We start from the raw sequence: 27,640 nt of genomic DNA on the forward strand, positions 1-27,640 counted from the left end.
ATTTTAAGGACTATTTGAAAAAGCATTATAAGTTGTATGAATGTTAAAAAATGCTCCTTTCTAGGAAGGTATAGCTTCAGTATCGGCAAATTTCTGAATTGATAAATAAGACACTATAAGACAGAAGTGAGGTAACGAAATATTTTTATTGTGTGGAAATTAAAAATTAATGCAATTGTATCGAAATGTTTACATCAGATAACACGATAAAATGGAAGATATATTGTTATGTACAAAACAAGTCAACAAATTGCTGAGGTTTTGGTTACACAGGGAATGCAGTGCTCGGGAGATGGGGGAAGTCCATTGGATTCATGGAAGTATGTATTTGAAAGTGGAAATTTGTTTATTAAAAACCTAATAAAATATTTATAAAAAAAAAAACAAACTCCTCCTCCTCCTCTTCTTCTTCGGCCTGCTGGCATGCTTCATTGGCACAGCTAAAAATATTACTGGCACAAGTGACCAGCTAAGGTTGCTCTTGCCTGGCTTAGGACAATGATGAGATGTTAAAACTAATGACAAGCCTGATGGGAGATGTCACTTTCATGTCCATTTCAAGGAGCATAAATACCAGGTAAACAGTGTAATTAAGCAGCTGTGATGTGTGGAGGTTTATTTTGAGAGCTAATAAAGTGATTTCCATTCAAAATTCCACCTTTCATACAATTTAAAAGGTCTCTTGCTTCAATAATAATCCTCTTCAGCTTCAATTAGAAATGTAGCCTCCCTCTGGGCATGATTGTTTTAAAGCAGGGGAAGGGGAGCTTGTTTTTTTCCTGCTTACTAACCTGTGGATATCCTGTTTCCTGTTGCTTATCAAGGTTTTTGTGTACTTTTAAGGCTTTTTACCTTTAGGGTCAAAAATTCTTATCCTCTTAGGTTTTACTCTACGTCATAGCAGGCAGAGCAATCCAAATTCCCTTTGTGACAGGCTGGAGGTGGATTTGGCTTGTCTCTTCCCCGCAGAGTGACGCCAGTGCAGTCATTAGAACTGCATCAGGTCCTGTGTGATCACGTGACAGCCATGGAGCCAGCTTGGGAATCCAACAGATCTGAGGCTGGCTCAGCCTTGCTCACCCTGCCCCTGGGAGGCCCCATTTTGGTCCTGCTTAAGAGTCTGACTTACTGGCTGTGCATCTGTTAGGCAAAAGAAGGAATCGAGTAAAGGTGTGGTTTCCTGGGCTTCATACCTGATCAGGTGGTTGTGGTGGGGCCTGTATGTTGATGTGGCCATGGCTTTTCAACTAGCAGTTTTATTTTGTTTTATTGTGTTTTTATATATGTTGGAAAACACCCAGTGGCTGGAGCAACCCAGTCAGATGGGCAGGGTACAAATTAACAACAACAACAACAGTTGCATGGGGAGCCCATGAAGTGCTGGTAGGCTATAACCACAAAGAGGGCTATTTGAGGCAATCCTTTCAAAACAATATTTTCAGCCCAAAGCATACAGTCAGTAACACACTGAAGACTATCATAGCTACAGAAGAAATAAAACAGTCAATAAACTGCCCTACCTTCATCCCCATTCTCTGGCACTGCGATGTGTTTAAAAAAGGGAGAGAAAATGCAAAAATAAAAATGAAGATATGGCAGAAATAATGGATTTTTAAAAATAAAATAAGCATGAATAAAATACAACAAAACATTTTTTTTTCCCTTTAGCCGGTCAACCATAGCTGGTGCTCCATTTTTACAGATGTATCCACATCATTGGCAATGTTCCTGGGTCTCAAGTATAGGCTTATCAGAGGAAACTCATGGGCATTTGTTCATTTCTAGAATCATTAAAACTGTCTTCACAAAAAGCAGCACAGGAGGCGTCAGATACAGTTAGCTTATGCTTCTTTTCTCTAGAATGACCGGTGAATGAAAAAGAAGCATGCATGCTATATTTTTAGCACAATCTGTTCAATGTTTAGCCAAGCTGGACTAGCAGAAAACTGAATGATGCAGAATTGTTTCTAATGGCTACTTGAAGCATTTTTGTGGAAAATTAATTTATAGCAAGGCTTTGCCTTGAGTGTTGACTGTGGTATGGCTTTCCCTGTAGTGTGAATCAGCCATGTTGGTTGCACTACTCAAGATGCTTTCCTATATTTTATTTTGTGCAATATATGCTTTCAAGTCTTAAAATGTATGTCACTTAGGAATTTCCATACTTTTCAGCATACAAAATACCTATCAACCTATCAATCAATCAATCAATCAATCAATAACAGTGTGAATAATAATTAGCTGTGCACAGTTGGCTGACCAGCAGACACAGTTCATGGGAAAAGACAGTGAAAGCTTGGGCAGATATATGGCTATTAAAATGAACAAATGGAGAGTTTGTCCAAAATTCCTTTGGCATACAGAATTATTGGAACACATTCTTAATTTGTATGGGATGCAAACAAGAAGTATTGCCAGAGCCTGGACTTAAGCACTACATAGTAGGTAGGCTACAAGTGATCGCCAAAGAAGAAGAGGAAGTAGACGATCTTGAATTATGCTGCCTGGTTTGTCTAAATCAGGGGTAGTCAACCTTTTTATACCTACCGCCCACTAATGCATCTTTCTTGATGGTAGAATTTCCTTACCGCCCACCAGTGCTCAATGGAAGGCAGATTCAGCTTGTGCTGTAGAACCCCCTACCATTCTCCTGGAATCCTGAAACGCCCACTAGTGATGCCAGCAGTTAAGGTTTTATGTAGCCAGAGTGAGTCCTTTACATATGTTACAATATGTAAGAGACTCACAAAACACTATCCATGGAAATTTTCTATGCCTTAGTCACACCTTCTTGGGAATGCTGATATGAATGCTTTGCACTTGATAGTGCTGCAGTACTGAGTCCCTTATATTTGTGTATAAACACACACACACACATGCTCATGGAAGCAGAAGGATGAATGCTTGTTAAAAGTGGTAAGTTTCCCCATTCACTGTCCAGCACACAAAAGTTACATTTTTTATACAAGGAGAGGGAACACAGATTTCTCCATGGATAAAGTGTACATTAGAAAAACATTTTATGAGAGAAATGTGCTCCTAAGTATTTCATTCTATCAAAAGCACAATACAGTAAGTCTTTATAAGAACAAATAGCAATGGCTATCCGGAACACTAAGGGTAATGATTCACTTTTCATCAGGATTAATCTACTTGTAACTATAGACATATTTTGTAAAACTCTTCTTTTGTTATGTCAGCATCCCATTTTTAAACCTAACAGAACCAGATGGTGAAGAATATACAGATTCCAATTCAACTCTAGTCATGCACAAAAATTGTCCACTGGATGTGGAGGAACAGTGCTATCAAAAGATACACATTCACATGAGGTATTTGCATGGGAGATGGATTCCAATGGGCATCTCGTCTTCTGGATTGTAACAGCAGCATTTAATTGCAAACTTGCAAACTTTCAAAAAAGAGGCAGAGAGTAACTAGACAGATTTTTTTATATATAAAAAAGATCAAAACATGAAATAACCCAGTAACTCAATAACACGTATGCTTTCAAGAAAGCACAACATGCCAAAATGATACCTAAAGGAAAAGAATCCAAATGAAAGTCTTGAGGTTGCTATAAAAGTAAGTTTTCACAGCTTTTCAACACCATTATGTGTCTTAAAAGTAATGTCACGCTAATTCAACCCATACAAGCCTGCTTTATGTGTCTAATGAAGGGTGAGCTACACATTCAAAAAAACCTGACAGTATAGTCCTTTTTAACTATACCACATCAGAATGCAGGTGAGAAAATCTAATGCAAGTATTTTGCTGTCTTAGGATAGACAAGATGACATGCCTCTCCTATTCCATGTACCAAAGCCAACTGACTAATAATTGACTCTTACTTCAGCACTGGTGAGGGGACAGCATGCTCCTCTACACCTGAGGGCAGTGAAGCAGGACGCAGCTGCCTCACTCTGTCTTGCTCTGATCCCACGTTTGGATGCTCAAAAACTACATCAAAAACTGCATGCCAACAGAAAGCATGTCAAGAAAAATGATAGGGTTGGATTCTTCGGAGGAAGAAAAAGTTTTGCCATGTGATTTTCCTGCATCTGTAGGCCAGCTGTAATAACAAAATAACATGTGAAACAGCATTTCGCCAGCATTTTTGTTTATATTGGGATGGAAAAATTTGTTTAGCCTGCTCATGAATGCTCATGGGGAACATTACGGGGGCTACATAAAAATGGTGGGCAGGGCCAAAGGGGAAAAAAGTGCACTGTCTGCTATATTCTACTCACCCAAAAGCTAGATCATTCCACAACACATCTAATCTCCAGCCGGGCAAAGAAAGAGGCATCACCATAGTTCAAGGACACATTTCAGACAGATGAAAGAACACAGGAGGGCACAGAGCAGGACAAATGAGGACCATGGCCCCAGGATGGGGCATGGCTGGGAAGACTCTTAAAGGCTGGCTAAGAAGGTCTTGAGGGCTGCATTTGACCCCTAGGCTTGAGGTTCCTCAGCCCTGATTTAAATAGCAAGAAACTGTAGTGGTTTTGCTATTTCATCTCTTCTGCACATTCAGAAAAAATCACATGGTACAGCTTTCATTGGTGTACATGATTTTTTAAAAAGACATGCCAATGCTTCAAAATGTGAGTCTGTAAGATTTACCTGCTAAATGCAAGCTTGATAGAACAAATTTTTAGCAATAAGAATCTTTTAGCCTTTGGAAACAAAACCATCTCAGAGTGGAAGAATGGTTTTAAAGGAATAAAAACAACAATGATATAAATGACCAATGAGACTTTTAACCCTTCTGTTTCAACTGTAATTAACCATCATGATGTAGTTAAACAACTTTTCCCACCATGCAATTGGGCGTCCATCTCAAAAGCATTTAATAACTATGGGTTGTATCCAACAAAGTTGTCCCATCATTAGCCTCATGCTCTCTATCTCTCCAAGTGTCAACCGCCACCAGCATTGTACAAGCTGACAGATTATTTGTCAGGTAATTTATGAATTTGAGCACATCGTCATACATACGTAGTCCCACAAATATGCAGAACATGCTACATTATTGCTTGGTAATATTTTGTTTCCAAACCAACAGGCACTCAACCACCTATGTTCGCTATTAGAGGCGAGGATGATCTGGGTAACGTGACTATGAGCCTTCAATATTTCATAAACAGTCTGGAGTATAAACTGCAGTATATATGAGGCATGTAAGAAGAAATTGTTCTAAAATAAAAGACAATACCCTTTTCTCTGGAAATATGACATACCTAAAGGGAAACCATAACTCCTCTAGAAGACACTGTTATTAGGAGAAGGAATTACAAGCAGCAAAGGAATGCCTCATAAAATAAGTAGAATCTAGGAGAATAAACAGCCAGAGTGTAACCTTTTGTGTGTGTAAGAGTAGCTCTATTTTTCTAAGCTCAAAATGCAGTAAGTCATCTCCTACCCTTTATGAAAACCACAGTTTATCATATGTGACCCTTCAGATTCATTAGACTCATCAGCACCAACCAGTATAGCCAAATGCCAGGATGAGAGTTTTAGTCCAGCATCAACTGGAGGGCCAAATGTTCCCATGCTTGACCTATGTATTTGTTCTGTAAACTTAAAAGCACGCATTTTTTTAAAAAAGCAGGTCTTAACATTAATAAAGATTAAAGCAAGCTCCTGGTAAAAAATATGAATGATGAGACTAAAAAAAAACCCCTACAAAATATTTAGGTGTATGCTTAACGACAAATAATATAAATTTGTATAAAGATAACTATTCTAAATGTACCTGGCAAGGAAAAAAACAGAGAATAAAATATAAAATACTGATAGATACAAAAGAGAGAGGAGGTTTCTCCCCACTGGATATATTATATTATATTATATTATGAAGCATCTTGTTTGTGCTGGTTGAAGGAGTGGTTGTTATTGAAGAATTCATATATTTTAGATTTGGAAGGTCATGATAATATTTGGGGTTGGCATGCTTATTTGTGGTATGAAAAGGCAAAAGCACATAAGGTTTCACAAACCATATAATTAGGAAAAAATTGTATAGACTATGGGATAAATATAAATACGTATTGGAGACTAAAACACCACTTTGGCTTTCACCTTTGGAAGCCATAGTGGTGAAAAATAAAAATATGATGGAAGGTTGGGTGACATAGAAATCTGCTAAGAGAGAAGGGTGGAGCATTTAAATTAAAATAGTTTAAGAATTTATCAGGGATGTTAACAACATGGTTACAATATCATCATTTAAATGAAGTATTTGAAAGGATATGAAACGGGGGTTTGGGGAACAACTATCACAACTAGAGAGAGACCTGTTAAACGGTAATGTTAAAGTAATATCTAAAGTGTATAAGATGTAATTGGAATGGGAGACAAAGGACACACAAGTGAAATCTTCAATGTGTAAATAAACCATATACCACAGTCTCTGTCATTGCTCATTCTGAGGAAACTGAACACAGGTGAAGCACCTGGAACCTCTGGAATTTCACATTGCTCAGAGATTGGGGTGGTATGCAACAATATAATGCTGCCATAGGAAAGAGTGGGACAGCGGGAAATGGAGCACCAGTGGAATGCAACCAATTCACTTTGCCACAAATAAGGGATGGGTTGGACATTACTCATTTAGTAAATACTCCTCAGGCTGGGTCCAGGATATATCAAGGACCACCTGATCCCTTATATTCCTGCCTGATCACTGAGGTTTTCACTGTTAGTCCCCCAATGGCTCAGATGCATGGCTTGTATCCACCAGGAGCTGTGCATTCAGTATTGTGGGTTCAAGACAATTAAGGTTATTTGGGAAGATGATTTGCCAATGTGTTTTGGATGGGGTTGCAATTTGGAAGTACTTTTAGATCCAGATTTGTCTGTAAACTCCCAAGTGAGCTCAGTGGGAGGGTACATTCACCAACTTAGGCTGGTGCATTAATTGCAACTTTCCTTGGACAGAGATTGTCTTGCTGTTGGCATCCACTTCCTTAGCTACTGTAATGTGTTGCAAATGGGACTGCCTTTCTGGGAATGATTACCGAGAACACAACTTGCTGGTGTTCAAAGAGCTCTCCGCCTGTTTCTAAGCACACACCAATGTGCTTGTGCTTATATATAAAGTCCTACGCAGCTTAGAACCCAGGTACTTCAAGGTACCAACTTCCATGCTCCTCTCTGAGCGGCCAAGACATTGGAGGTGAGGTGAATGGCAATCAGAGGGAGGGAATTTTCAGCTGCAGCACCCTGTCTGTGGAAATCACTAGAGACACTTACCTGACACCTATTTCATTTCCATTGACAGTGATCGCTGAATATAAATCTATGCCACACAGTATTCCTGAATCCCATTTGACAAAATTATTTTTGTTAGTTTTCTCTAGGAGTTTCTATTATGGTTTCTAGGCAGGAAAGTCTTGCTTACTGCAACGTTAGAAGCCTTTGATGCTCAGTCATTTCAAGGCTTGATGACTGAGGTTAGATTAAGACCCAAAGCTTTTTTTAAAAAAATGATGATGTTGATGAAGATATGGCTTAAATCTGCTGTTAGCCTTGCCATTTTGTTTAGGCTAAAAGCTGTTTAGAGACACAGCATCTGCTAAAAGACAGAGATCCTAACCAATAATGGATATAGGATTTTTGTTTTAAGCACATTGCTTGAACTCATTATGTTTAGATTCAGTCGTGATGAAAGGGTGAAGGGTTCTGTGTTTTTGAAAAGGGGTTTTGAGGCAGAACAGATCTAAGTGTCTTGGCATATGCTTAGGTAGCAAAACCATTCCTAGCGCTCAACTGAAAAACCAAATTGGGGGGCAGGAGCAGTATGTGGGGGTTAATATTAACAGATGATTATACACTTGTAGGCTTTTTTTTCAAAAGCTTTGGGAAGACATGCTACTACCAGACACACAGTATCCCCTTACAGCTCACTGAAAAGAATAGAAATGTAAGTAAGTGCCAGAGTTTTATTAGGTTCTCACTTTACTCTGGCCAAGTAGATGACAATAAACATCTCATAAGCAGGTTTTTATAGCAGACAATCTGCAACAGAAGATGACATAGGAAAACTTTAGAAACCTTAATTTATCAGGGTCCATAGGACACTTCATTGTACAAGCCTTAGTCAGAAAATAACACTCAGTACAGTGGTACCTTGGGTTACAGATGCTTCAGGTTACAGACGTTTCAGGTTACAGACTCCGCTAATCCAGAAACAGTACCTTGGGTTAAGAACTTTACTTCAGGATGAGAACAGAAATCGCATGGCAGCAGGAGGCCCCATTACCTCAGGTTAAGAACGTTTTCAGGTTAAGAACGGACCTCCAGAATGAATTAAGTTCTTAACCTGAGGTACCACTATATTATTATAGTCATACCTTGGGTTACAGACACCTCAGGTTGCATTTTTTCAGGTTGCGGACCGCGAAAACTTGGAAGTACCACTGCGGGTTGCGGATGCTGTGGGTTGCGAACGTGTATCCCGCACGGATCATGTTCGCAACCCGAGCGTCCACTGTATTAGTAGTAAGAATAATAGTAAAGCAACTACCAATGGAAATGAATGCCCATATGAAACATGGTAACTAAGACTAGTAACACTTGCTCTTGTCCTCTTTGCACCTCTTAACATTTTTGTTGTTATTTAAAAAGTGCACAGGTAGAAAAAGGTAGAAACAAAGCCCTCTGCATTCATTCCATCAAGCTCCACCCATGGGGTTTATGGCAAGCAACAGAACACCCGTGACTAAAAAATAACCAAGAATGCATGGAAGCTACCATGCCAAACATGCCCACAGAAAAATTGGATCTGAATCATCCACTTACAATTTAACATCCCTGCCTGGAAGTAACTACAGTGGAACCTTGGTTCTCAAACAACTTAACTGAAGAACAAATAGGCTCCCGAACGCCGAAAACCCAGAAGGAAGTGTTCCGATTTTGAACGTTTTTCGGAAGTTGAATGTCCAATGCAGCTGTCAGCTAATGTTTCTGGGGTGCCTGAGCCAATCGGAAGCTGCGCCTTGGTTTTTGAATGTTTCGGAAGTCAAACAGACTTCCAGAACAGATTACATTTGATAACTAAGGTACCAGTGTACAAGTAAACTCTGGCAGGAGAAGTACTACTGGAATAATGTGGCTGCTTCATGTATGTATGTATGTATGTATGTATGTATGTATGTCCCACCTTCCTCTCCAAGGAGCTCCATGTGGTGTACATGGTTCTCTGCTTCCTCCCCATTTTAGCTTCCCAATGAGCCAGTGGGGTAAGTTAGGCGAAGAGGCAGTGACTGGCCCATCATCACACAGTGAGCTTCATGGTCAGGTAGAGATTTGAACCCTGGTCTCCCTGGTCCTAGTCTGACACTCTAACTAACCACTATACTTTTACTCACACACATGATCACCTGTGGGTCACAATTTATTTATTTATTTATTTCATAAAATGCATACACTCTTAACTGTAAAATCCCTCAAAGCAGTTTAGGTAAAGGTAAAGGGACCCCTGACCATTAGGTCCAGTCATGGCCGACTCTGGGGTTGCGGTGCTCATCTCGTTTTATTGGCCAAGGGAGCCGGCATACAGCTTCCGGGTCATGTGGCCAGCATAACTAAGCCGCTTCTGGCAAACCAGAGCAGCGCTACCTTCCCACTGGAGCGGTACCTATTTATCTACTTGCACTTTGATGTGCTTTCGAACTGCTAGGTTGGCAGGAGCAGGGACCGAGCAACGGGAGCTCACCCCGTCATGGGGATTCGAACCGCCGACCTTCTGATCGGCAAGTCCTAGGCTCTGTGGTTTAACCCACAGTGCCACCCACGTCCCTTCAAAGCAGTTTACATAAAGGTAAAACAATTAAAATCAAGAAAAAATTACAGTCATATTTAAAAGCATACGAAAGGTAAAATACGAAAATAGATTCAAATTTCCTTAACTTTCAAAGCATCTGTGAAGGCTTCTCTAAACAAGAATGCTTTAAGCAAGATCTAGTAGCTCACCTACTGTGAATGGGAAATGCTGATGCAAGATAAACTCAAGATATATCATACAAGAAAGTGCTATTTTTGTTCACTAGGAAGAAAGTTCTAGCCTCATAGAAAGTGTTTCTGGACATATAAGAAATCCAACAAGTGGAGCTGCTCATACGTCAAACAATCTGAAAAGATGTGAGTTTTGTGGGAAATGTTGATTGGGGATTCTTTTACTACAACTACTACTACTTACGCTACTACTACTACTACTTACAGGAAAGAACAAGAATCACTAAAAACTTAGAAAAAACAATAATTAAAAAATAAGCAGTAATAGTATCAAAACTATAGACAAATATAAAGTCTGTTTAAAGCATACAAATAATTACAATGAAAACTGTATGGCACCACCCGTATTTAGTTGACATATATTTAGTAAACAAAATTGATTATGTATGCCATGCTAACTTTACATGCTGTATAAATATCTCAAAAGTTTTTCCAACAGCCAAAAATATTTGAAATGAAACATCTGCATTGGGGAAAACGTAATACTTAATATGGTTTTAGTGTTATATTCAGATATATTTATTATGTGAATCACCCTGAGACCCCCAGTTATAGGGCGGTATATAAATAATAATAATAATAATAATAATAATAATAATAATAATAATAATAATAATAATGAAATAATTCTATTGTAATAGTTGTATTCACATTTTCCTTCTATTGCCCAAAGGAAAAATGAAAGTATTTTATACTAGATTCAAGTAGTATTGAATCAAGTAGATTCAAGTATTCCCCACAATAATCTTCCCCTTATCTTCAGTGATCCTTATATAATGTATTTGAATGTTTTAATGTATTTTATACTGTTAATGTTAATTTAAACATGCTCAAAGAACTGGTTATCTCTCTCTCTCTTTTTCTCTGTGTATTTCCTAGATTTATTCATCCCTAAAACAGTAAATTACAACTTTGAAATTGCCTGATTTGACTCATATCATAGCGATTCACTATTTCCCTCCCTTAACTTTGAAGCTGATTAAAGACAGGTTTTTACTTCCTTCGTGAAATCCATCTACATTTTGTGTCTGTCTTTTAGGAAGTATTGAGTTTTGCTGAGGCTTGCTGCTAAGGTCAGCATGCACTGAAATAATCAGAACCCTTCAAAGTCACCAGAACATAGGGCACAAACCTTACAAAGTTCTCTGGCAACACAGTCCTATGCATGTCTACTCTGAAGTAAGCTCCACTGCCTTTAATGAGGCTTACTCCATGGTAAATTTGTATAGGATTGCAGCCTAACACTCAAACCATAATCTTCTAATACATACTCAAAATTGCTTAATGAATATAATATACTGCTTAAGGTGCTGGTTTTAACCTTCAAAGCCCTATATGGCCTAGGACCCTTGTACCTCCTCTGGTATGCCCCACAGAGGACCTTAAGGTCTGCAAACAACAACACTCTGAAGATCCCAGGCCCCAGGGAAATTAGACTGGCCTCGACCAGAGCCAGGGCCTTTTCAGCTGTGGCCCCGGCCTGGTGGAACGCTCTCCCACAAGAGACTAGGGCCCTGCGGGATTTGACATCTTTCCGCAAGGCCTGCAAGACGGAGCTGTTCTGCTAGGCCTTTGGCCAGGGGGCAGTCTGACCTATTTTCCTTTATATAAGAACAAGCATGAAGGAGGCCTCCCAGCCTGTGCACAGGTCCTTATATGATCAGTGAAAACAGCTGGTCCTGGCAAGTATTAACCACTCTCAGTCTTAACCTGATAACTGCCATTTGTCCAGTTTTTAATTAATTTTAAGATGTATTTTAATTAATTGATGCCTGTTTTTATGTATACTGTGTTATTTGTATGATGTTAGTCGCTCTGAGCCTGGCTTCGGCTGGGGAGGGCGAGGTACAAATAAAATTTACTATTATTATTATTATTTATTATTATTACAAGCAAGGTGGTTAAAAAGCACATATTTTCCCCACCTTTCAATGTAACTCATGTGAAATGGAGATTCTAATGTGCGTTATTTGTCGTAAATAAATATCCAGAAAATTGCAGCTGTATTAACGAGTTGTGTGTTCTTGTATATGACTTTTCAACCTTACATATACTTTAATAAAGATCACTATGGTGCTTCCCCACAATAATCTTCCCCTTATCTTCAGTGATCCTTATATAAAGCATCACTGCTCAATACCCTGTTTTTATCTATTCCCTGTGCGTAAAATTCAATGAGGCAGTTTCTATTTGGAAAGCAGACTATGACTATTTTTCTAGCAGACACTACCTCATTCAGTGCACAGGACAGACAGTGCTCAGAGTTGCAGAGCAGGGTCACCCATCAAATACTCAAGACATTACGAGCTGACAGAATTAAATTTGCATGTACAATTTAAGACACAGGCAATGCTTCCTGATACAGTTCAACTAATAAGGTAATTAACCATGATGCTGGTGAATAAGCTGCAGTAACCAAGTATATATTAGGGGTTTATCTTTTACAGTGACTTTCAGAACGACATTGTTGTAATTTATAATCTGCATGTGCTGCAAGAAGCTTTACTGTTGAATGCTAAAGCATTCTGAAAATGTAGTACATATTATTCATTCAATGCTGAATAGTCAGACAACCCTCCCTACATTAAAATGACTTAATGTCTCACCACGCCTCACCCCTCACTGGCCATCCTCTGATCCCTCCTTGAGTGCTTTTGCTTTGACCTGTAATAATGCCTCTTGCCTGTGTCACTGGAGGTGGTGTGTGTGTTTATGTGTGTCTGGATTGCTGCCTACTGTACAAAGGTAGGAGTCATATAAACCACCCTTAGACTAGATCTGTGTTTGAAGCTTTTGCTTTTAGAAAAATGGAAACAAGATGAGGAGATGATAGGTGAATTAAAACAAACAGATGCTGCTTGGGGGTGGGGCTTTGTTAGCATTAAAGATAGTTTCTGACATTTTCTAAGCACAATTTCTCATCCAATTAATGCCACATAGAGGTGTGAGATTTCCAAATCAGAAATACAGATTTTGAGTAAGAAAAATCACAGCCTGACCCATGAAACCTATTCATATGAAGAGTAAAAACACAAAAAACATGTTTTGAGTAGTCCATATACATTGATATATTTTGGAGAAACAAAGTTTGTTTGGGTTACGTAACCAACTTATTGAATTCGAAGAAGACAGTAAAAAAAACTGTCTTGAACCTAAAGCACTTTGCCACCAACTAAGCTGTATTTTCAACTGCTATGCTACCACACCCCAAACCATAATTAAACATCAGCACTGTTGATACAGTACCACAAATGTTTAGGTGGGGTATGTAAGTGTTTCTGCTTATCAGCTACTGTGCTGCAAGAAAGAGAATGGGGTAACCATTCATACTTCCTTAAAATAACAGTGCAAAATGTATGTCACCCTAATAAATGATATATTCTTATGTGTGCAATTGAGGCAGGATAATGTAATGGGGCTATAGACCAGAAAGGAAGAATTCAAGAGTAGTGAGAAGAGTATTCATGAATGAAGAGGCTCTGTAATAAGGTCCACAACATCTAACAATGGAAGAACATAAGTAAGTACCAAGGTACCACACACTACTAAAATAAAGATGCAGCATTAAAGCAGGAATCTGACAAACCTTTGGATATACTTTGATGTTTCATTAGGAGAGGCAAAGTTTATACCAAACCTTGATAAAAATTGGACAAAACTGGTAGAAGCCAGATAGCATACTGCATTCAGATGATGTGCAACCAGTTAGCCACTATGGGGGAAATTCAACACAAGATCCTCCAGACTAATCAGTTTAGGATGAAGCAGATCTCTGGTTCAGCCAGCTGCTTCCTGGTTCAGTGGCATTAAGTGTCCAGTCACAGCTCAGCTGCAGATACACCGGTGTAACTTGCTCATCCTAGCTCAGCTGGCTGAACCAAACCTAAATGAGACGAAACTGGTGTAAGTCCCCCCAAAAGGGGTGTTCTGGTAGTGTGGTGGGGGCACAACAAGAAAGGAGGGACTTAGGTTGTTTCCTAAGCCCACTCAGCTTGGTCATGTGAATTGGTAACCCAGCATGGAACAGTATTTTAAATACTTGTTTCCTCTTTGCCAGGCTTAGGCAGAGCAGCAGAAGCAGCCCCCACTGCTCAATGGGGTTTGGGTCAGGCGTATCTTTACACCAGCTTAAATTATACTGGCCAGCTTCTTGTGAATAGAACCATGGGAAGTCAAAGTCCACCAAGAACTATCAATCATACTATTTTATTTTATTTTATTTAGCAGAATTTGTACACCACTTAATTGTAAATGAAGTATCCAAAACATACTAGTGTTAGGGTCATGTCAAGGTCTAGGTCTTTTATTTTGAACTGTGTAAATGTTTTGAAATGGAAGAGAAATCGAAGGAATAAGGGGACCCAACTGTAGAAAAGAGAGGATGGGTTGATGGATAATTTTTTCACTTCTATGTGTGGCCCAGGGTGCTTAAAGCAAACCTGGTATCTGTGCTGCACCAGGAAGCCAGGGATACTGCAGGTAGCTTGGCCAGGGGAGGTCCTGCCGGGAGCCCACATGGAGCATGTCTCCTCCACCTACATAACAGACTTCATGATCTGGCGAGAGCACCTGCCTTTTGACCCCAGCTGCTGCTGCTTCTGACACCACCAGTCCCACACCCCACCACTTCAAGGACTCAGAAGGCCAAGAAACAGGACAGCGGGTTGGCGGTACCCACTGCCCTCCTGGAAAAGTTGACCAAGGCATCAGAGATGCTGAGGAACATTCAGCAGCTTTCCCTCTCCCTCAACCTGCCCACCCAGAGAGGCTCCCCAGATCTGAGAGCTGCTGTTGAACTGGGAAGGAAAACTAGCAGCTGTAGCAGTGTCGCCCACTTCTGGCAACAAAAAACAACAACAGCCATGGAACAAACAAGAATGGATCATTTCAGCTACAGGGTCCTAGAAAGCAATTTCCCAACAACTTCTATTGGAACAAAGCATGCCAGCCGATATAAAAGACCAATATCGCACAATGAAGAAGCAGTGGCTTTTTAACCTATAAGAATCCAGGAATCTTTAGCCCAAAATGGGGCTCAAACCCACAACCCAGAGATTAAGAATCTTAATCTATTTACCAGCAGAGCTATTGAGAAGTGTTTAATGGTTTAATTGTTTATACTAATAATTTTATTGTTTTATTATTTCTGTAAACCACTTTGAAGTTTTTTATGATCAAGCACTATAAGTTAAATAAATAAATAAACAAAGGTGCAAATGTGAACCACGCCACTTTGGTAGAAGCAGGAATAGCACCATGTGTGGGAAATTAAACTTCTACAAAAGGTGAAATGGTATATTATTTGGAGGCACCTTGCCTTGCACTAAATGCTTCGTGCAAGTTTTATCATATGCTGAAACTTGTTACAAAGGTAGCATGTTCAGACACAGAAGTATCACACTGCCCTCTAACAGATCTGTTCCTCTGAATTCTATCCATATGCACACAGAGTTGCCCTTTATATTGTTATTCTGGCATAATTCAGATTAATAATGGGCACGTATAACCACTCTACTTTTCTACTATTCTGTACTGGAAAACACATAAGGAGGAACTGGGCTTCTCTGAAACTTTAATCCTTTTTACATCAGCTATTCTTCTTCTAATTCCCTTAGCCATTGGCTGCTATTTGAAGTACTTAGATCTTGTTCAACCTAGTTTTGTGGCCAATGACCCTCTTCACTATGGCTAGAGAATATTTTAATTAACAAATTGTCCTATAGCTAATAATTTAAACATAAATCTTATATAGATGAGTTGTAACTGTTAGGATTACCTAGAAATCTAAATAAACAGAATATAGTGACAGCCAGCTACAAATAAATACAAATGAAAATGTTTTCTCCCCACATTGTTAATGTAATACATCATGAAAATGCCTGCTTTAATTTTCAGTATATTTTGTACCCTATCCAAAATAATTAATCAAATAGCAAACACTTAAGGCTTCATTCTTTTCTAGTGATGACAAAATAAGGGAAAGAAAGAAAGTTATGTATGTAGACATACATGAGAGAAATGTGAGAAATGTAATGGCAAAAATCACAGGACAAATTAGAAGGAAAGTAGAACAGAGAAAACCAATAGAAGAGACAGACCTGGGTTTCTTCTCCTTGATGAGTCCACTTCTTCTGTTATCACGTTGTGTAATGGACAGACAGAGACACAAAGAAGATGGACGTGAGAGGATGTACTCAGAAGGAAAAACTGACACTGAGGGAAAGGGCCACAATTGTTTGAGAAAGAAACCTGCAGCGCATAATCAGTCAATGGGAAAAAGAAAACACAAGAAACACCAAAAGGAACAAAGTATTCATTTGAACCAGAAAGGAACAGAAAAAGAATGTTAGTGATCGGGGGAGAAAAACAGTATTTAAGCTGTCCAACCAGTGTGGCTAGGAAAGAGGAAAGAAAGAGATGTGTTCAGTCCACGAATATTCAGCTTACCTAAAGATTTATTCTGGGAAAAATTAAATGTTAGCTCTGATTTTTTTTATTCATTTTCACATTATTAAGTAGTTTAGAAACTTTATATTGTCTATTTTGAATGAAGATGAACCATCTTCCTTACATAGCAGGAAAGCAGTGAAAAAAATCACATTTTCGGGGGGGGGGGAATCCATGCTTTCTAGAATGCCCAGTTAGAATGAATATTAATTGAATAAATGCATATATATTTGAACTACTAATCAAGCTAAGCAAGTAAAAGCTGAAAGACAAGGTAAGTTAAAACTGGCAGCTTGACCGAGTGCAATTGGGCTTACAGGAAGATAGAATTCAGATCATGCATGGCTCTAACCTAACCAGAAAATTATATTTCCCCTCAATCACATACTTCATACATCTGATTTAATGATTAGCAATTAATACAAGCGAAGCAAAAACAGTATGGGAGTCCAAAATGTGGCATTAGACAATTTGAAACTAGATTAAGAGCTACCCACTTAAAGCAATACAACTGACCTGGGCAGCTTTTCACTCCTTTTTTTTTTATAAAAGTCAGCATAACTTACTAAATAATTGTGAATCCCATAAGCCATTCATATATTCAAAATCTTATCAGAATTCATCAGCCCTAATATAATCTTAATTCACAGTTGCATCTGGTCCATCAAGGCCCTGCCTGCCCTCTTCTCCGAATGCCTGGTTCTTTAGCAGGCAAACTGAAGCTGAATGGAGCAGGGGATATTCTTAACAGACTAAGGCTCCATACACATTAATGGCTTAAAATACAAAGAGGTTGATTCCCCCCAGGCCCAGATCTGCCACCTGAGAGGACTGGCTCACTGTGCTTCATAGGTAGGCAAGCCCTGGCACAACAGCACTCATTGCACTGGTGATTATCAGTAACTGGTATTCAGAGGCATGTTGCCTCCAATATTGATAGCGGTATATAGCCATCATTGCTAGTAGCCATTGATATCCTCCATGAATTTGTTTAATTCCCTAATCTTGTGGCAGAAAATTACATTGTTAAAGAAGTATTTCCTTTTGCTGTTGTGAATCTCCCAACACCCAGCTTCATTCTAGCTTTATGAGAAAGGGAGAGAAACTTTGCTCCATCCACTTTCTCCACATTATGAATATTTTTATATATAGCTATCCTGTCTCTGCTCCTTACTCATCTTTCTCCCCTAAACTAAAAAGCTCCAAAAGTAATCTTTTCCTTGAATGAGAATTCCTCCACTCCCTTGATTATTTTGCTTGCCCTTTTCTGAACCTATGCCAGCTCTACAATATCCTTTTTGAGATGAAGTGGCCAGAACTGTATACAGGATTCCAAGTATAGTCTCACCATACGTTCATATGATGGCATTACGATATTGGCATTTATTTTCAACCCCTTGCCTAATGATCCTTGGCATAGAATTAGGCCTTTTTCACTTGCTGGGCCAACAGCTTCATTGAGCTATCCACTACAACCCCAGTTACCACCAGCTCAAACCCCATCATTGCATAGGTGAAGTTAGTATTATTTGTCCAACTGTGCATCACTTTACACTTGCATTCATTGAACCACATTTGTCATTTAATGCCCATTCATCCAGTTTGGGGAGCTCCTTGAAATTCCCTTTTGTTCTTATCCAAGTGTTATCAGCAAACTTGGTTCCCTCATTGCTCACCTCTAACTTAAGGTCATTCATGTGCAAGTAAAAAGCACAGGTCCCAATACATATAGTTGGGGAACCCCACTTCTTAAATCCCTCTATTGTGAGAACTGAGACTTTATCAAAAGTTTTTTGAAAATCTAAGTACTGTATACTGTACATTGTTGGATTGGATCACCCCTATCCATATGCTTATTGATACGTCAAATAACTCTAAAGGATTAGTCAGGAAGGATATATTCTCTTGGAAGCTACACTGGTTCTGCTTCAGGAAGACTTGTTCTATATGCTTGGTAATTCCATTTTAATAACGCTTCCCATCAGTTCCACCAATCAGTTGGGTGGAACCTGTCCCCAAGATCCCCATTTTGAATACTAAATAAAGGAATTGTAAGCAGAACCTCCTCCATAGATTTCTGCTGGTGAGTATATAGAGAAAGATGCCTCAAATATGCAAGTCCCCTGACTTAGAATCTTTCTTGCAGCTGGTGCAGCTACCACAGTTGGACATGCTCTCCACATCCCATGCTTGATAGTCAGTGGGAGCCTGTATCTTATGCTACCTGAAGGTTCTGAGCATTAGTAATCAATGGAACACGTTACAGTAGCCAATTACTAAGATTACAAAAGTTTGGCAAATGTTAAATAAACACCCATATTCCAGATAAAGTTGCAACAAGCAATTTCCTCCTATGGTATAAGTACGGTAGTCTGGTCTGCTCTTTCAGCACAGTCCAGTAATGCGTTGCATCACTCAGAAGCATGGAAGATCTTCAGTAATGTAGTTTATAATCACCTTTATAGATAGTTATCATGTTTCCACACCTATGTACAGTTGATCTAAAAAGGGCCTATAGATCAGGCAACCTTGTTTCTACTCCACAAATATGTTCAAACATGATTATGTCTCCAGATCATGAGACGTGGAAGTTATATTAAGAGAGCACGGAAAGGTCAATGGGGTCTTTAAGAAGGTACTAAAACCACATAAACAAAGAACTTATATCTGCAAGGAGGTTGGCAATTCTGAATTGGTCTCAAAACAGGGCTCAGTGTTGAACTATAAATTAATTGCTGACAGAATGGAAAGCCAGTACTTTGACAGTATTTATCTTTTCTGCATCACTTATAACCCACATCTAAAAGTGAGTGATGGCAGAGGAACATTTTGAGAGAACAAGACTACAGAGGTCTTTTAGTGACATTATCTGGGAAAGGAAGCTTCCCTTACACTGTTATAAACTTGTCTTTTACAATCTCATATGTATCCTTGAGAGAAGGAAGAAGCTGCAAACCTGCAAGGAAAAGCAAGGAGCTGAATGCAAATAATTCTCTTTCAATCAAATGTATCCCTCCTGGCAAATGATTGCTCATCTATTCAAGTAGATACAATTTGACAGAATCATTAAGGAATATTGGATCCATCTTTTTAGTCAGGCCTTCTAACCTACTAACAACTTGTGGAATGCTATCAACTTTGCACCAGTTGATGGAACTGACTTCCCCTTCCTCTACTTTCCTTACAGTCCTGCACATATTTCCAAAAACTGTTCCAGAGGCTCCCCCAAGATTCCAGAACACATTTTGGGTGTCACATTGGGGGGCAGTAGGGGAAAGTATGTTGCAAAAGTAGGTTGATGTTGGATATCACCCACTATCTATACATCTAACATAGCATATGTTAGATCTTCACATTCCACACCCATCTCAGCAAACAAGCACCCCATCTGCCCCAAATCCCAACTATATAGCTTTCAAATGTAACAATGGCTAATTTCTAGCCATTCAGATTTCCCATTTATTGCATGCATGTTTTCCCATCTTCTTAGAGAAAGTTGATTCCTTTTCAGTATGACTCTTACAATCCACTCACTTCCAAACACCATTGTTTATATATTTTGCTTTCATAATAACCCCTTTCACCAACACCTTGTTTTCTATCCCCCCCCCACTCTTTTGGCTCCACATTCCTGCGCCACTTTGTCATTTACAACCACATTATGCCCCTTTCCCCCACAGTAAAAATAACCCAGACCAACCTCCTAAAACCCTACCTGGCTTTGGTCATTTAATACCCTTGAACATGTTTGAATTCCTGATTTTAAAATGTATCAATTATGACAAAAGAATGGAACATTTTTGTAAAAAATTACTAACTTAAGCCAAGCACGTTTTTTAATTAATGGGCATTCTAACACAAGTGGCTCTATTTTTGCTACTCTAAAAAAAGAAACTGTGCCACATGACTAATCTAAATAATTGCTACAAACTAAAAATAAAAATAAAAATCACAAAGTGAAAAAGGTACATTAAGCACACACTCATTACAAAAGCATGAAATGTAACAATTTTATAGTCTCATGCTTTCAGGTGGTTTTCCAAACCCTGACAAACCTGGCTGAGTATGATGTTTCTTTCTTGGCAATGATTTGTCATCAGTTATTGTACCATTCACCTTTTTCTGCTGGTCTTCCCATGTAACTTCTAGCGTAAACCAAAAGAAATCAGAGCTTGTCAGAAACATTAATTAACTTCTGTAAGATACCTAACATCATTTGATGAAGTTCAGTCTAAAGTACAATCACTGGTAGGGCCAGAACTAGGTTCTGTTTTTTCTTCATTGACCATGTAGTATTTTACAAGGATTAAAGTATGTTTGGGTTTAGAGCTTCCTACTACAAAACAGCTAATATAATATATAGCCAATATAATTCTTAAAAACAGGAGTTTTATTTGTATGTTTATTTTAGTGCTATTAATTTACATGTCTCTTGATTGTTAGGCCCCTGCACGAAGGATCTTACGATCTAAAATTTGACATAAGAGAGGCAACAGAGGAAGGGGTGTTGTCAGGGGTAAAAATGGGTGATATAAAAATTATTTCAGTAACACAAATGTTGACTTAGTAGCAGTAGACTCATTTATATTTGGCTTAATTATTTACGCTTGCTTATAGCAAAAGCCTATGCATATTTACCCATAAATAAGTCCCATTGTGGGGCTTACTCCCAGATAAATGTGTTTAGGATTGCAGGATTAGTCATTTATAATGGTGTTCTCCCCCCATCCACAATTCAAACTAACCAGTATGTCCCCAAATAGGTAGAAAATATAATATATAATATAATGCACATTTTGGAATTCCTTGCTGGTTTTACTGCCAGCTAACAAATTACAAACTGCCTTGTTAGATCAGATCAAAGTTTTCAAAAGTGGCTACTCAGAAGACTCTGGAAGCTCACAAGAAGTCATGGAGATTATAGCCTTCCCGCTGTGTGTCACCACTGTCTGTGGCTCAGAGATTTACTGGCTCTGAACATGAAGGATCTATTTAACTGCTTGGCTTACAGTCTTGATATACCCATTCACCAAAAATTGGTTCAATCTTTTGTAAGGACATAAGAACACAAAAATAGCTTTCTGGATCAGGCCAATGGCCCATCTAGTCCAGCACCCTGTTCTCAGACGTTTTAGTGTTCCAAAGTGCTATACTATGCATTTCTACTCAGAAGAAAATCCCATCCAATTCAATAGATTTACACAAAGTAAATGTGCACTGGATTGCACATACTGTACTTGCAGATAAACTGTGATACCTGGATAGCAGTGAAGCAGGAATAAACTTCCCTATGTGTAAAATACCTCTTAAATTTAGGACTTCATGAACAGAAGTGCCAACAAGAAGGAAGGTCTGATGCTAGAATGATTGTTAGCAACCCAACTCTTTTGAAAACAAAACAAGACATAAGTTTCCTCATCTCTTTCATCTGCCTCTCTTCTCTTCCAAGCTGAAAGAAACATTAGTGTATGGCATGGTACTGCAGAGATGCTTAACTGACCTCCTGCAGCTACTTATCGGATGAGAGACGGGGAGGGGCAAAGCACAAGGTGGGGTAGTGGAAACACACTGGCAGGGGCACTAGATTTGCTCCATTAGTGTGTTTGTACCCATACAATTTACTTTCCTCTTTTCTTCCTATCTCTTTTTCCATTTTGTACTTTTATCCATTAGAGTGTTTGCCATTATTTTAAACCAGTGATGGCCAAACTTGGCCCTCCAGCTGTTTTGGGACTACAATTCCCATCATCCCTGACCACTGGTTCTGTTAGCTAGGGATGATGGGAGTTGTTGTAGTCCAAAAACAGCTGGAGGGCCAGGTTTGGCCATCACTGTTTTAAACTGTAAGCAGCTGTGAGTGCATTGGCAGAAAGGCAACATATAAATATTGTAAGCAAAAAAGCCAAATAAATAAATGATTTGGCACATTAATTCCTTAACACTATAATTTGCATTTATTGTTTTGATTAGATTAACTAGGTTTTATTTTTCTTGCACACTTTAAATAAACTCAACGAGGAAAATTCAACATTGCTTTCTTCTGTATAGATAGCATAATAGATTTGCACCTGTGTTTATATTCTTGTAACAATGCGCTCATACAGAGAGAGAGAGAGAGACCAGCAAAATATACTTGAGTTTTGCAGCTTTTCAGATACCTCCCTTCTAAACACTATAAGCATGGAAATAGGCAAAAGTTGAAAGCTTGATTCTCAGGACCATGAAGCAATTAGACTAAACTTGTAATGGGTACTCTTTCCTAATGTGGGTGCAGCTCCCATTGCTGGAGTGATGCCGAAAGGGCTCATCAGAACCCTGTTTCTCTCCTTCCATCCCAAATTATTCCAAACTTAACTAGCTTGCACTAAGAGTGGGTAGTGTAAAACAGGACCCTACAGGGATCACTGAATCCATGGCAAAGAAAATCATACACATACACCAGGCTTGAGTTCACTTAATTTCTTTTGGCCTCCTCAGCTTCAAGTGCATTTCAAGACTGTAATCTTGCAGACAGGCTGCTTAAATCCCACCTGTCCCAGAAGATTTAAACAGCTTAACAGCATACAGGATCGCAGTCAAAATATTCTAGCTGTGTTGCATATTGTCCTTTCAGTCTTACATAGTGTACACGGCAGGCCCTGTTATTCTAAAGCACCAATGCTGCAGCCCATGTACATTGTAGCTGTGGGGGGTGCAGAAGCAGGCAGCAAATGACAACACACACACAATTACGCTGGATTCAATTAGGCTGTAACTTCATTGATTACAATGCAAGAGGTTTAGGGTAGGCATTGGGCATGTATCCATGTGACCAACCAGCCTGCCAGCTTGTTAATGAGCTGTATTTTAGCAGCTGAGGTTGACCACTGCTGGGGTTCACCACAATGTGAACTACTTCTGCCGAACCTCCTCTGGCCACTGGTGGGGGGGGGGCGCAATGGCCTGTCAGCACCTGAGCTGGGCTTCTGGACAGAAATCTCCACCCTCCAAGGTCCCTTAGGGGGATCCACCATTGGGCTGCGGTCAGGTGCCCTTCCTCTGTCCCTCCCTCCTAAGGATCCAGCCAAATGCTTCTTCCGCTGTAGGAAAGTTTTGACAATTGCTGTGAGGTAAGCAAAAGCCCACAGGAAATGATCGGTCTGCCTGTGGGTAAAATTTCCACCCCATCCCCCCACCACGTCCTGAATCCAGCAGCCAACAAATTGTCCATAGGAATGCACTCATTTTAAACAGTGTAAAAATCTGGAAAATGGAATCGCGATTACAATAAATACAAGTAGAGGGTAGGTGGGAAGATTGGCTGGAAGCTGGGCAGGTCTGCCAGACTTTCAAAATCTGCACTTTGGTTTGCCCCAGAAGCTCTGCCCCCTGAGGACCCAGCAATGAAGCTCTCAGCTTCACCCACAGTCTCTGCTGTCTGTGTCGTTGCAAAGAGTGTAAAGCACCTTGCAGCAGGCATGAGGTTCCAGATACGGCTCCCTTCTTCCCCAACAGCTGTGCTGGGCCCAACGACCATTCCCGGTTGCAATGTGGGATAAGTTTTGCAATAGGTGCAATAAGAAAACTGTTAATATTATTCCCAATAATAGAAGGTAAAGGTAAAAGCTACAGGACCCCTAGATGGTTAAGTCCAGTCAAAGGCGACAGAAGATCAGTGTATGACAATAACTAAATATTAATGCACTGTTAACTAAGCTAATAGACAACATGCAACATAAACTACAAGTAATATAGCTCTACACAAACACAATCTAGTAGTTATGGCATGAACTTGCCTTTCCTCCCACTAACAGGTGTATGATGTTTTTCCTCACAATCTTTATGGCAATAAAAACAGAGAGTGAAAATTAGTAATTACATAAGAGATGACACAGTGTTCTTCCCAAACCACCCAAGTGTTAATACACAGAAGCAAACACAATCCTCATGTATCATTTGCAATAATAATAACACACAGAGCTTCACACTTGTGCTACTAAAATCTTCTTAAATCAATGTAACCCAACAATTATATCAACAAAGGTAAATAATAATGAATTACAGGATCCACAATCAAAACAGTTATTTATGTGCAGGTAAGGGAAGTATCATGGGACGCAGGTGGCGCTGTGGTCTAAACCACAGAGCCCAGGGCTTGCTGATGAAAAGGTCGGCAGTTCGAATCCCCAAGACAGGGTGAGCTCCTGTTGCTCGGTCCCTGCTTCTGCCAACCTAGCAGTTTGAAAGAAGTCAAAATGCAAGTAGATAAATAGGTACCGCTCCGGTGGGAAGGTAAACGGCGTTTCCCTGTGCTGCTCTGGTTCGCCAGAAGTGGCTTAGTCATGCTGGCCACAGCTGTCTGCAGACAAACGCCGTCTCCCTCGGCCAGTAAAGCGAGATGACCACCGCGACCCCAGAGTCGTCCATGACTGGACTTAACGGCCGGGGTCCCTTTACCTTTTAAAGGGAAGTATCAGGGCTGTCTCTAGACCTCAGGCACCAGATGTCTATAGGGCCATTTTGATCTCTTCATTGCCCCTCCTCTTAGCCTTCCATTGCAGCTCATCCTCCTCATCCACCAACAATAAGCCTCACAAGCACAAAGCCTGATTAAATCACATTGTCGAATATGGACAGTGCTGGTGGGGGCAACAGAAAACCTTCCAATATCCTACCCACTAGGAAATTAGAAATAGGTCCATATTTCTCGAATTTCCAAAGCAACAGAGTTGGATTCAGAGTTGTGTGAAAAAATTCCCTCGAGAGTTGGGGAACGTTCTGGAATGGTGCATAATATAATATGAGCTGGGGAGAAACCTTATGAAAGGAAAGAGGTTTTTCAGGAGTAGCAGTGTGGAGAAGGTTAAGTCCTACTGCATGAGCAGCCTTCCATTTGCTATACTCTCTTCTCTTTTTATATTCCTTTAGAATGTCACTGTTTTTTGGTTACAGATAGGTAGCCGTGTTGGTCTGCCATAGTCAAAACAAAAAAAATTCCTTCCAGTAGCACCTTAAAGACCAACTAAGTTAGTTCTTGGTATGAGCTTTCGTGTGCATGCACACTTCTTCAGATAGCTGAAGAATATCTGAAGATATCTGAAGAAGTGTGCATGCACACAAAAGCTCATACCAAGAACTAACTTAGTTGGTCTTTAAGGTGCTACTGGAAGGATTTTTTTTGTTTTGACTGTTTTTTGGGGTGGTGTTAGAATGTTTTTTCCAGTCTATACAGTACTGGGCAAGATACTGGGTATAGGAGAACGTATTACTAAAGCTTTGGAAGGTCAACTATAAGGACACTGTTGCTCAGAGAGTCTCCTCTCCCCCACTAGCCATCTTCATCCCATACATCCCATATTAGCACCTTGATGATGCCCCTCATCACATTTTTCTCAATTAAAAAGTCAAAAACAGTATAACCTTTCCTTGTAAAGAAGATGCTCAAACACTATTTTGGTGCCCCTTTTCTTCATATTTTGCAGCTCTATAACATCCTTTTTGAGATGGGGTGAACAGAACTTTACACAGTATTTCAAGTATGACTGCACTATACATTTGGATAATATCATTCTGATACTTGCAGTAAAATTTTTGATTCTAAAGGCACAACAGTCAACCATCTAAGTCACCCACCAACTATAGATCAATCCATGCAAACTAGATAACAAAGTGTCACAGAAATACTTAGGGAGGAATAGCCCAGATCAGGTCAAGTTCTGACAATTATCAAAGTTCTGGTGGCCCAGCAGAGACTCAGTAAAGCTCTCATTTTCAGTGGCTTCCCAGAACTGCAAAAACAGAGGGGATTGGTTTGGTAAACACAAGCTAACAGGCTCATTCAACTTGATTCATCACTAGTTGGACCTATCTGCTCCAAATCCAAGTCACACTGTTGGAGAAGGCAAAAATCCAGAAAACCCACAAAACATAATCTATATAACTTTTTAATAAAATTGTTTTAATAATGGTGTTAGAACTCTGGCCTAAAAGTTTCAGATGAATGAGACTGAAGGACATTTCAGCCCTGGAGATATTTAGCCATCTATGCAGTAAATAAGACCGCTTCTTAAGAAAACATCCCCAGATTCTGAGAACCTAAGTAATTGCCAGCCAGTTGTCAATCTCTCTTTTGAGGGGCAAAGTATCGAGTGGGTGGTTGCTGAACAGATCCAGGCACTCTTGAGAGAGCCTGATTTCTCCATTTCAATCAGGATTTTGGCCTGACTTTGGCACAGAAACTTCCTTGGTCACTTTATATGATGATCCTTGGCAGGAAAGAGACAGGGGCAAAGGGCAGCTTATTTCTCCTTTGCATTACAGGAATGGCAGTGGATGTGCTAGATGGCTTGCATCGGTAATGGACTGGATGAGAGCCGACAAACTGAAGCTCAATCCAGATAAGACAGAGGCACTATCAGTGATAGTTCCCTAGACCGGATAGCTGGGAGACTGCCTGTTTTTGAGGGTGTTACACTCCCTCTTAAGGAGCAGGCACATAGCTTGGGGGTGCTACTGAATCCATTACTACATGGATTCAGTGGCCTCAGTGGTGCAGAGTGCCTTCTGTCAGCTTTGACTGGTGGCCAAGCTACACCCCTACCTGGACTGGGATAGCATTGTAGTAATATTCAATGGCAGGTACCAGGCCAACAATAAAACGGCTAAATACTACTAAACACATTTAGTGTTAATGATGTGCTTGGTGCTGAAATACAACATACATACAACATGCAAACTAATGCATGATCATTGTATATTATGTGCATAGTATTATGAGACAAAGTTAATTTGGGGTTTGTTCTTTCTGAGCAGCAACTTCCATGTCACATGACAAACTCCTTTTCAAATACAGGAATATTTCAAAGGGATTTTTGTGATAAGACAACATATGTTCAGAATAAAAACCATTCCACTGAGATAATTCAAGCATGTTGTGTAAGTCTAAGTGCTTTTTGGAACATGGTGAATGTATATATATAATATATACAATATCATTTAGTTAATATGACTTTACCATGGTCCAGATATCAGGGCACAGTTCTCACAAAAAGTAATTTCGTACCAGGGCTACCTCCCATTGTTAAGTAGTCTGCATTTTGAAGAACAATGAACTTTATTACCTTCAATCAGACATATCTATATTTTCATCTGATACTTAACGTTTAACTGTTAGAATTGTTTTCAAAACACA

At 39.6% G+C, this 27,640-nt stretch overlaps 1 protein-coding gene across 24 annotated transcripts in view; it reads right to left on the reverse strand.

Moving 5' to 3' along the window:
• The window catches only part of RIMS2 (regulating synaptic membrane exocytosis 2), a 349,650-nt gene that overhangs the window by 84,081 nt on the left and 237,929 nt on the right, over positions 1–27,640 (reverse strand). For 8 of the 24 annotated variants that reach the window (XM_081918599.1, XM_081918609.1, XM_081918610.1 and 5 more), the window contains 3 exons: positions 24,246–24,287; positions 20,526–20,615; positions 1,521–1,541 (listed from right to left, as the gene is read on the reverse strand). The exons of 9 other annotated variants lie outside the window; for them this stretch is intronic. In XM_081918599.1, the coding sequence (XP_081774725.1) occupies positions 1,521–1,541; positions 20,526–20,615; positions 24,246–24,287 (153 nt within the window). Of the gene's footprint in view, positions 1–1,520; positions 1,542–16,121; positions 16,155–20,525; positions 20,616–24,245; positions 24,288–27,640 lie in introns of all 24 variants that reach the window. 7 more of the 24 variants (XM_081918618.1, XM_081918620.1, XM_081918621.1 and 4 more) reach the window with 2 other exon arrangements.

The sequence above is a fragment of the Podarcis melisellensis genome (genome assembly GCF_964234715.1).
Source record: "Podarcis melisellensis genome assembly, chromosome: 7".
Classification (NCBI taxonomy): domain Eukaryota; kingdom Metazoa; phylum Chordata; class Lepidosauria; order Squamata; family Lacertidae; genus Podarcis; species Podarcis melisellensis.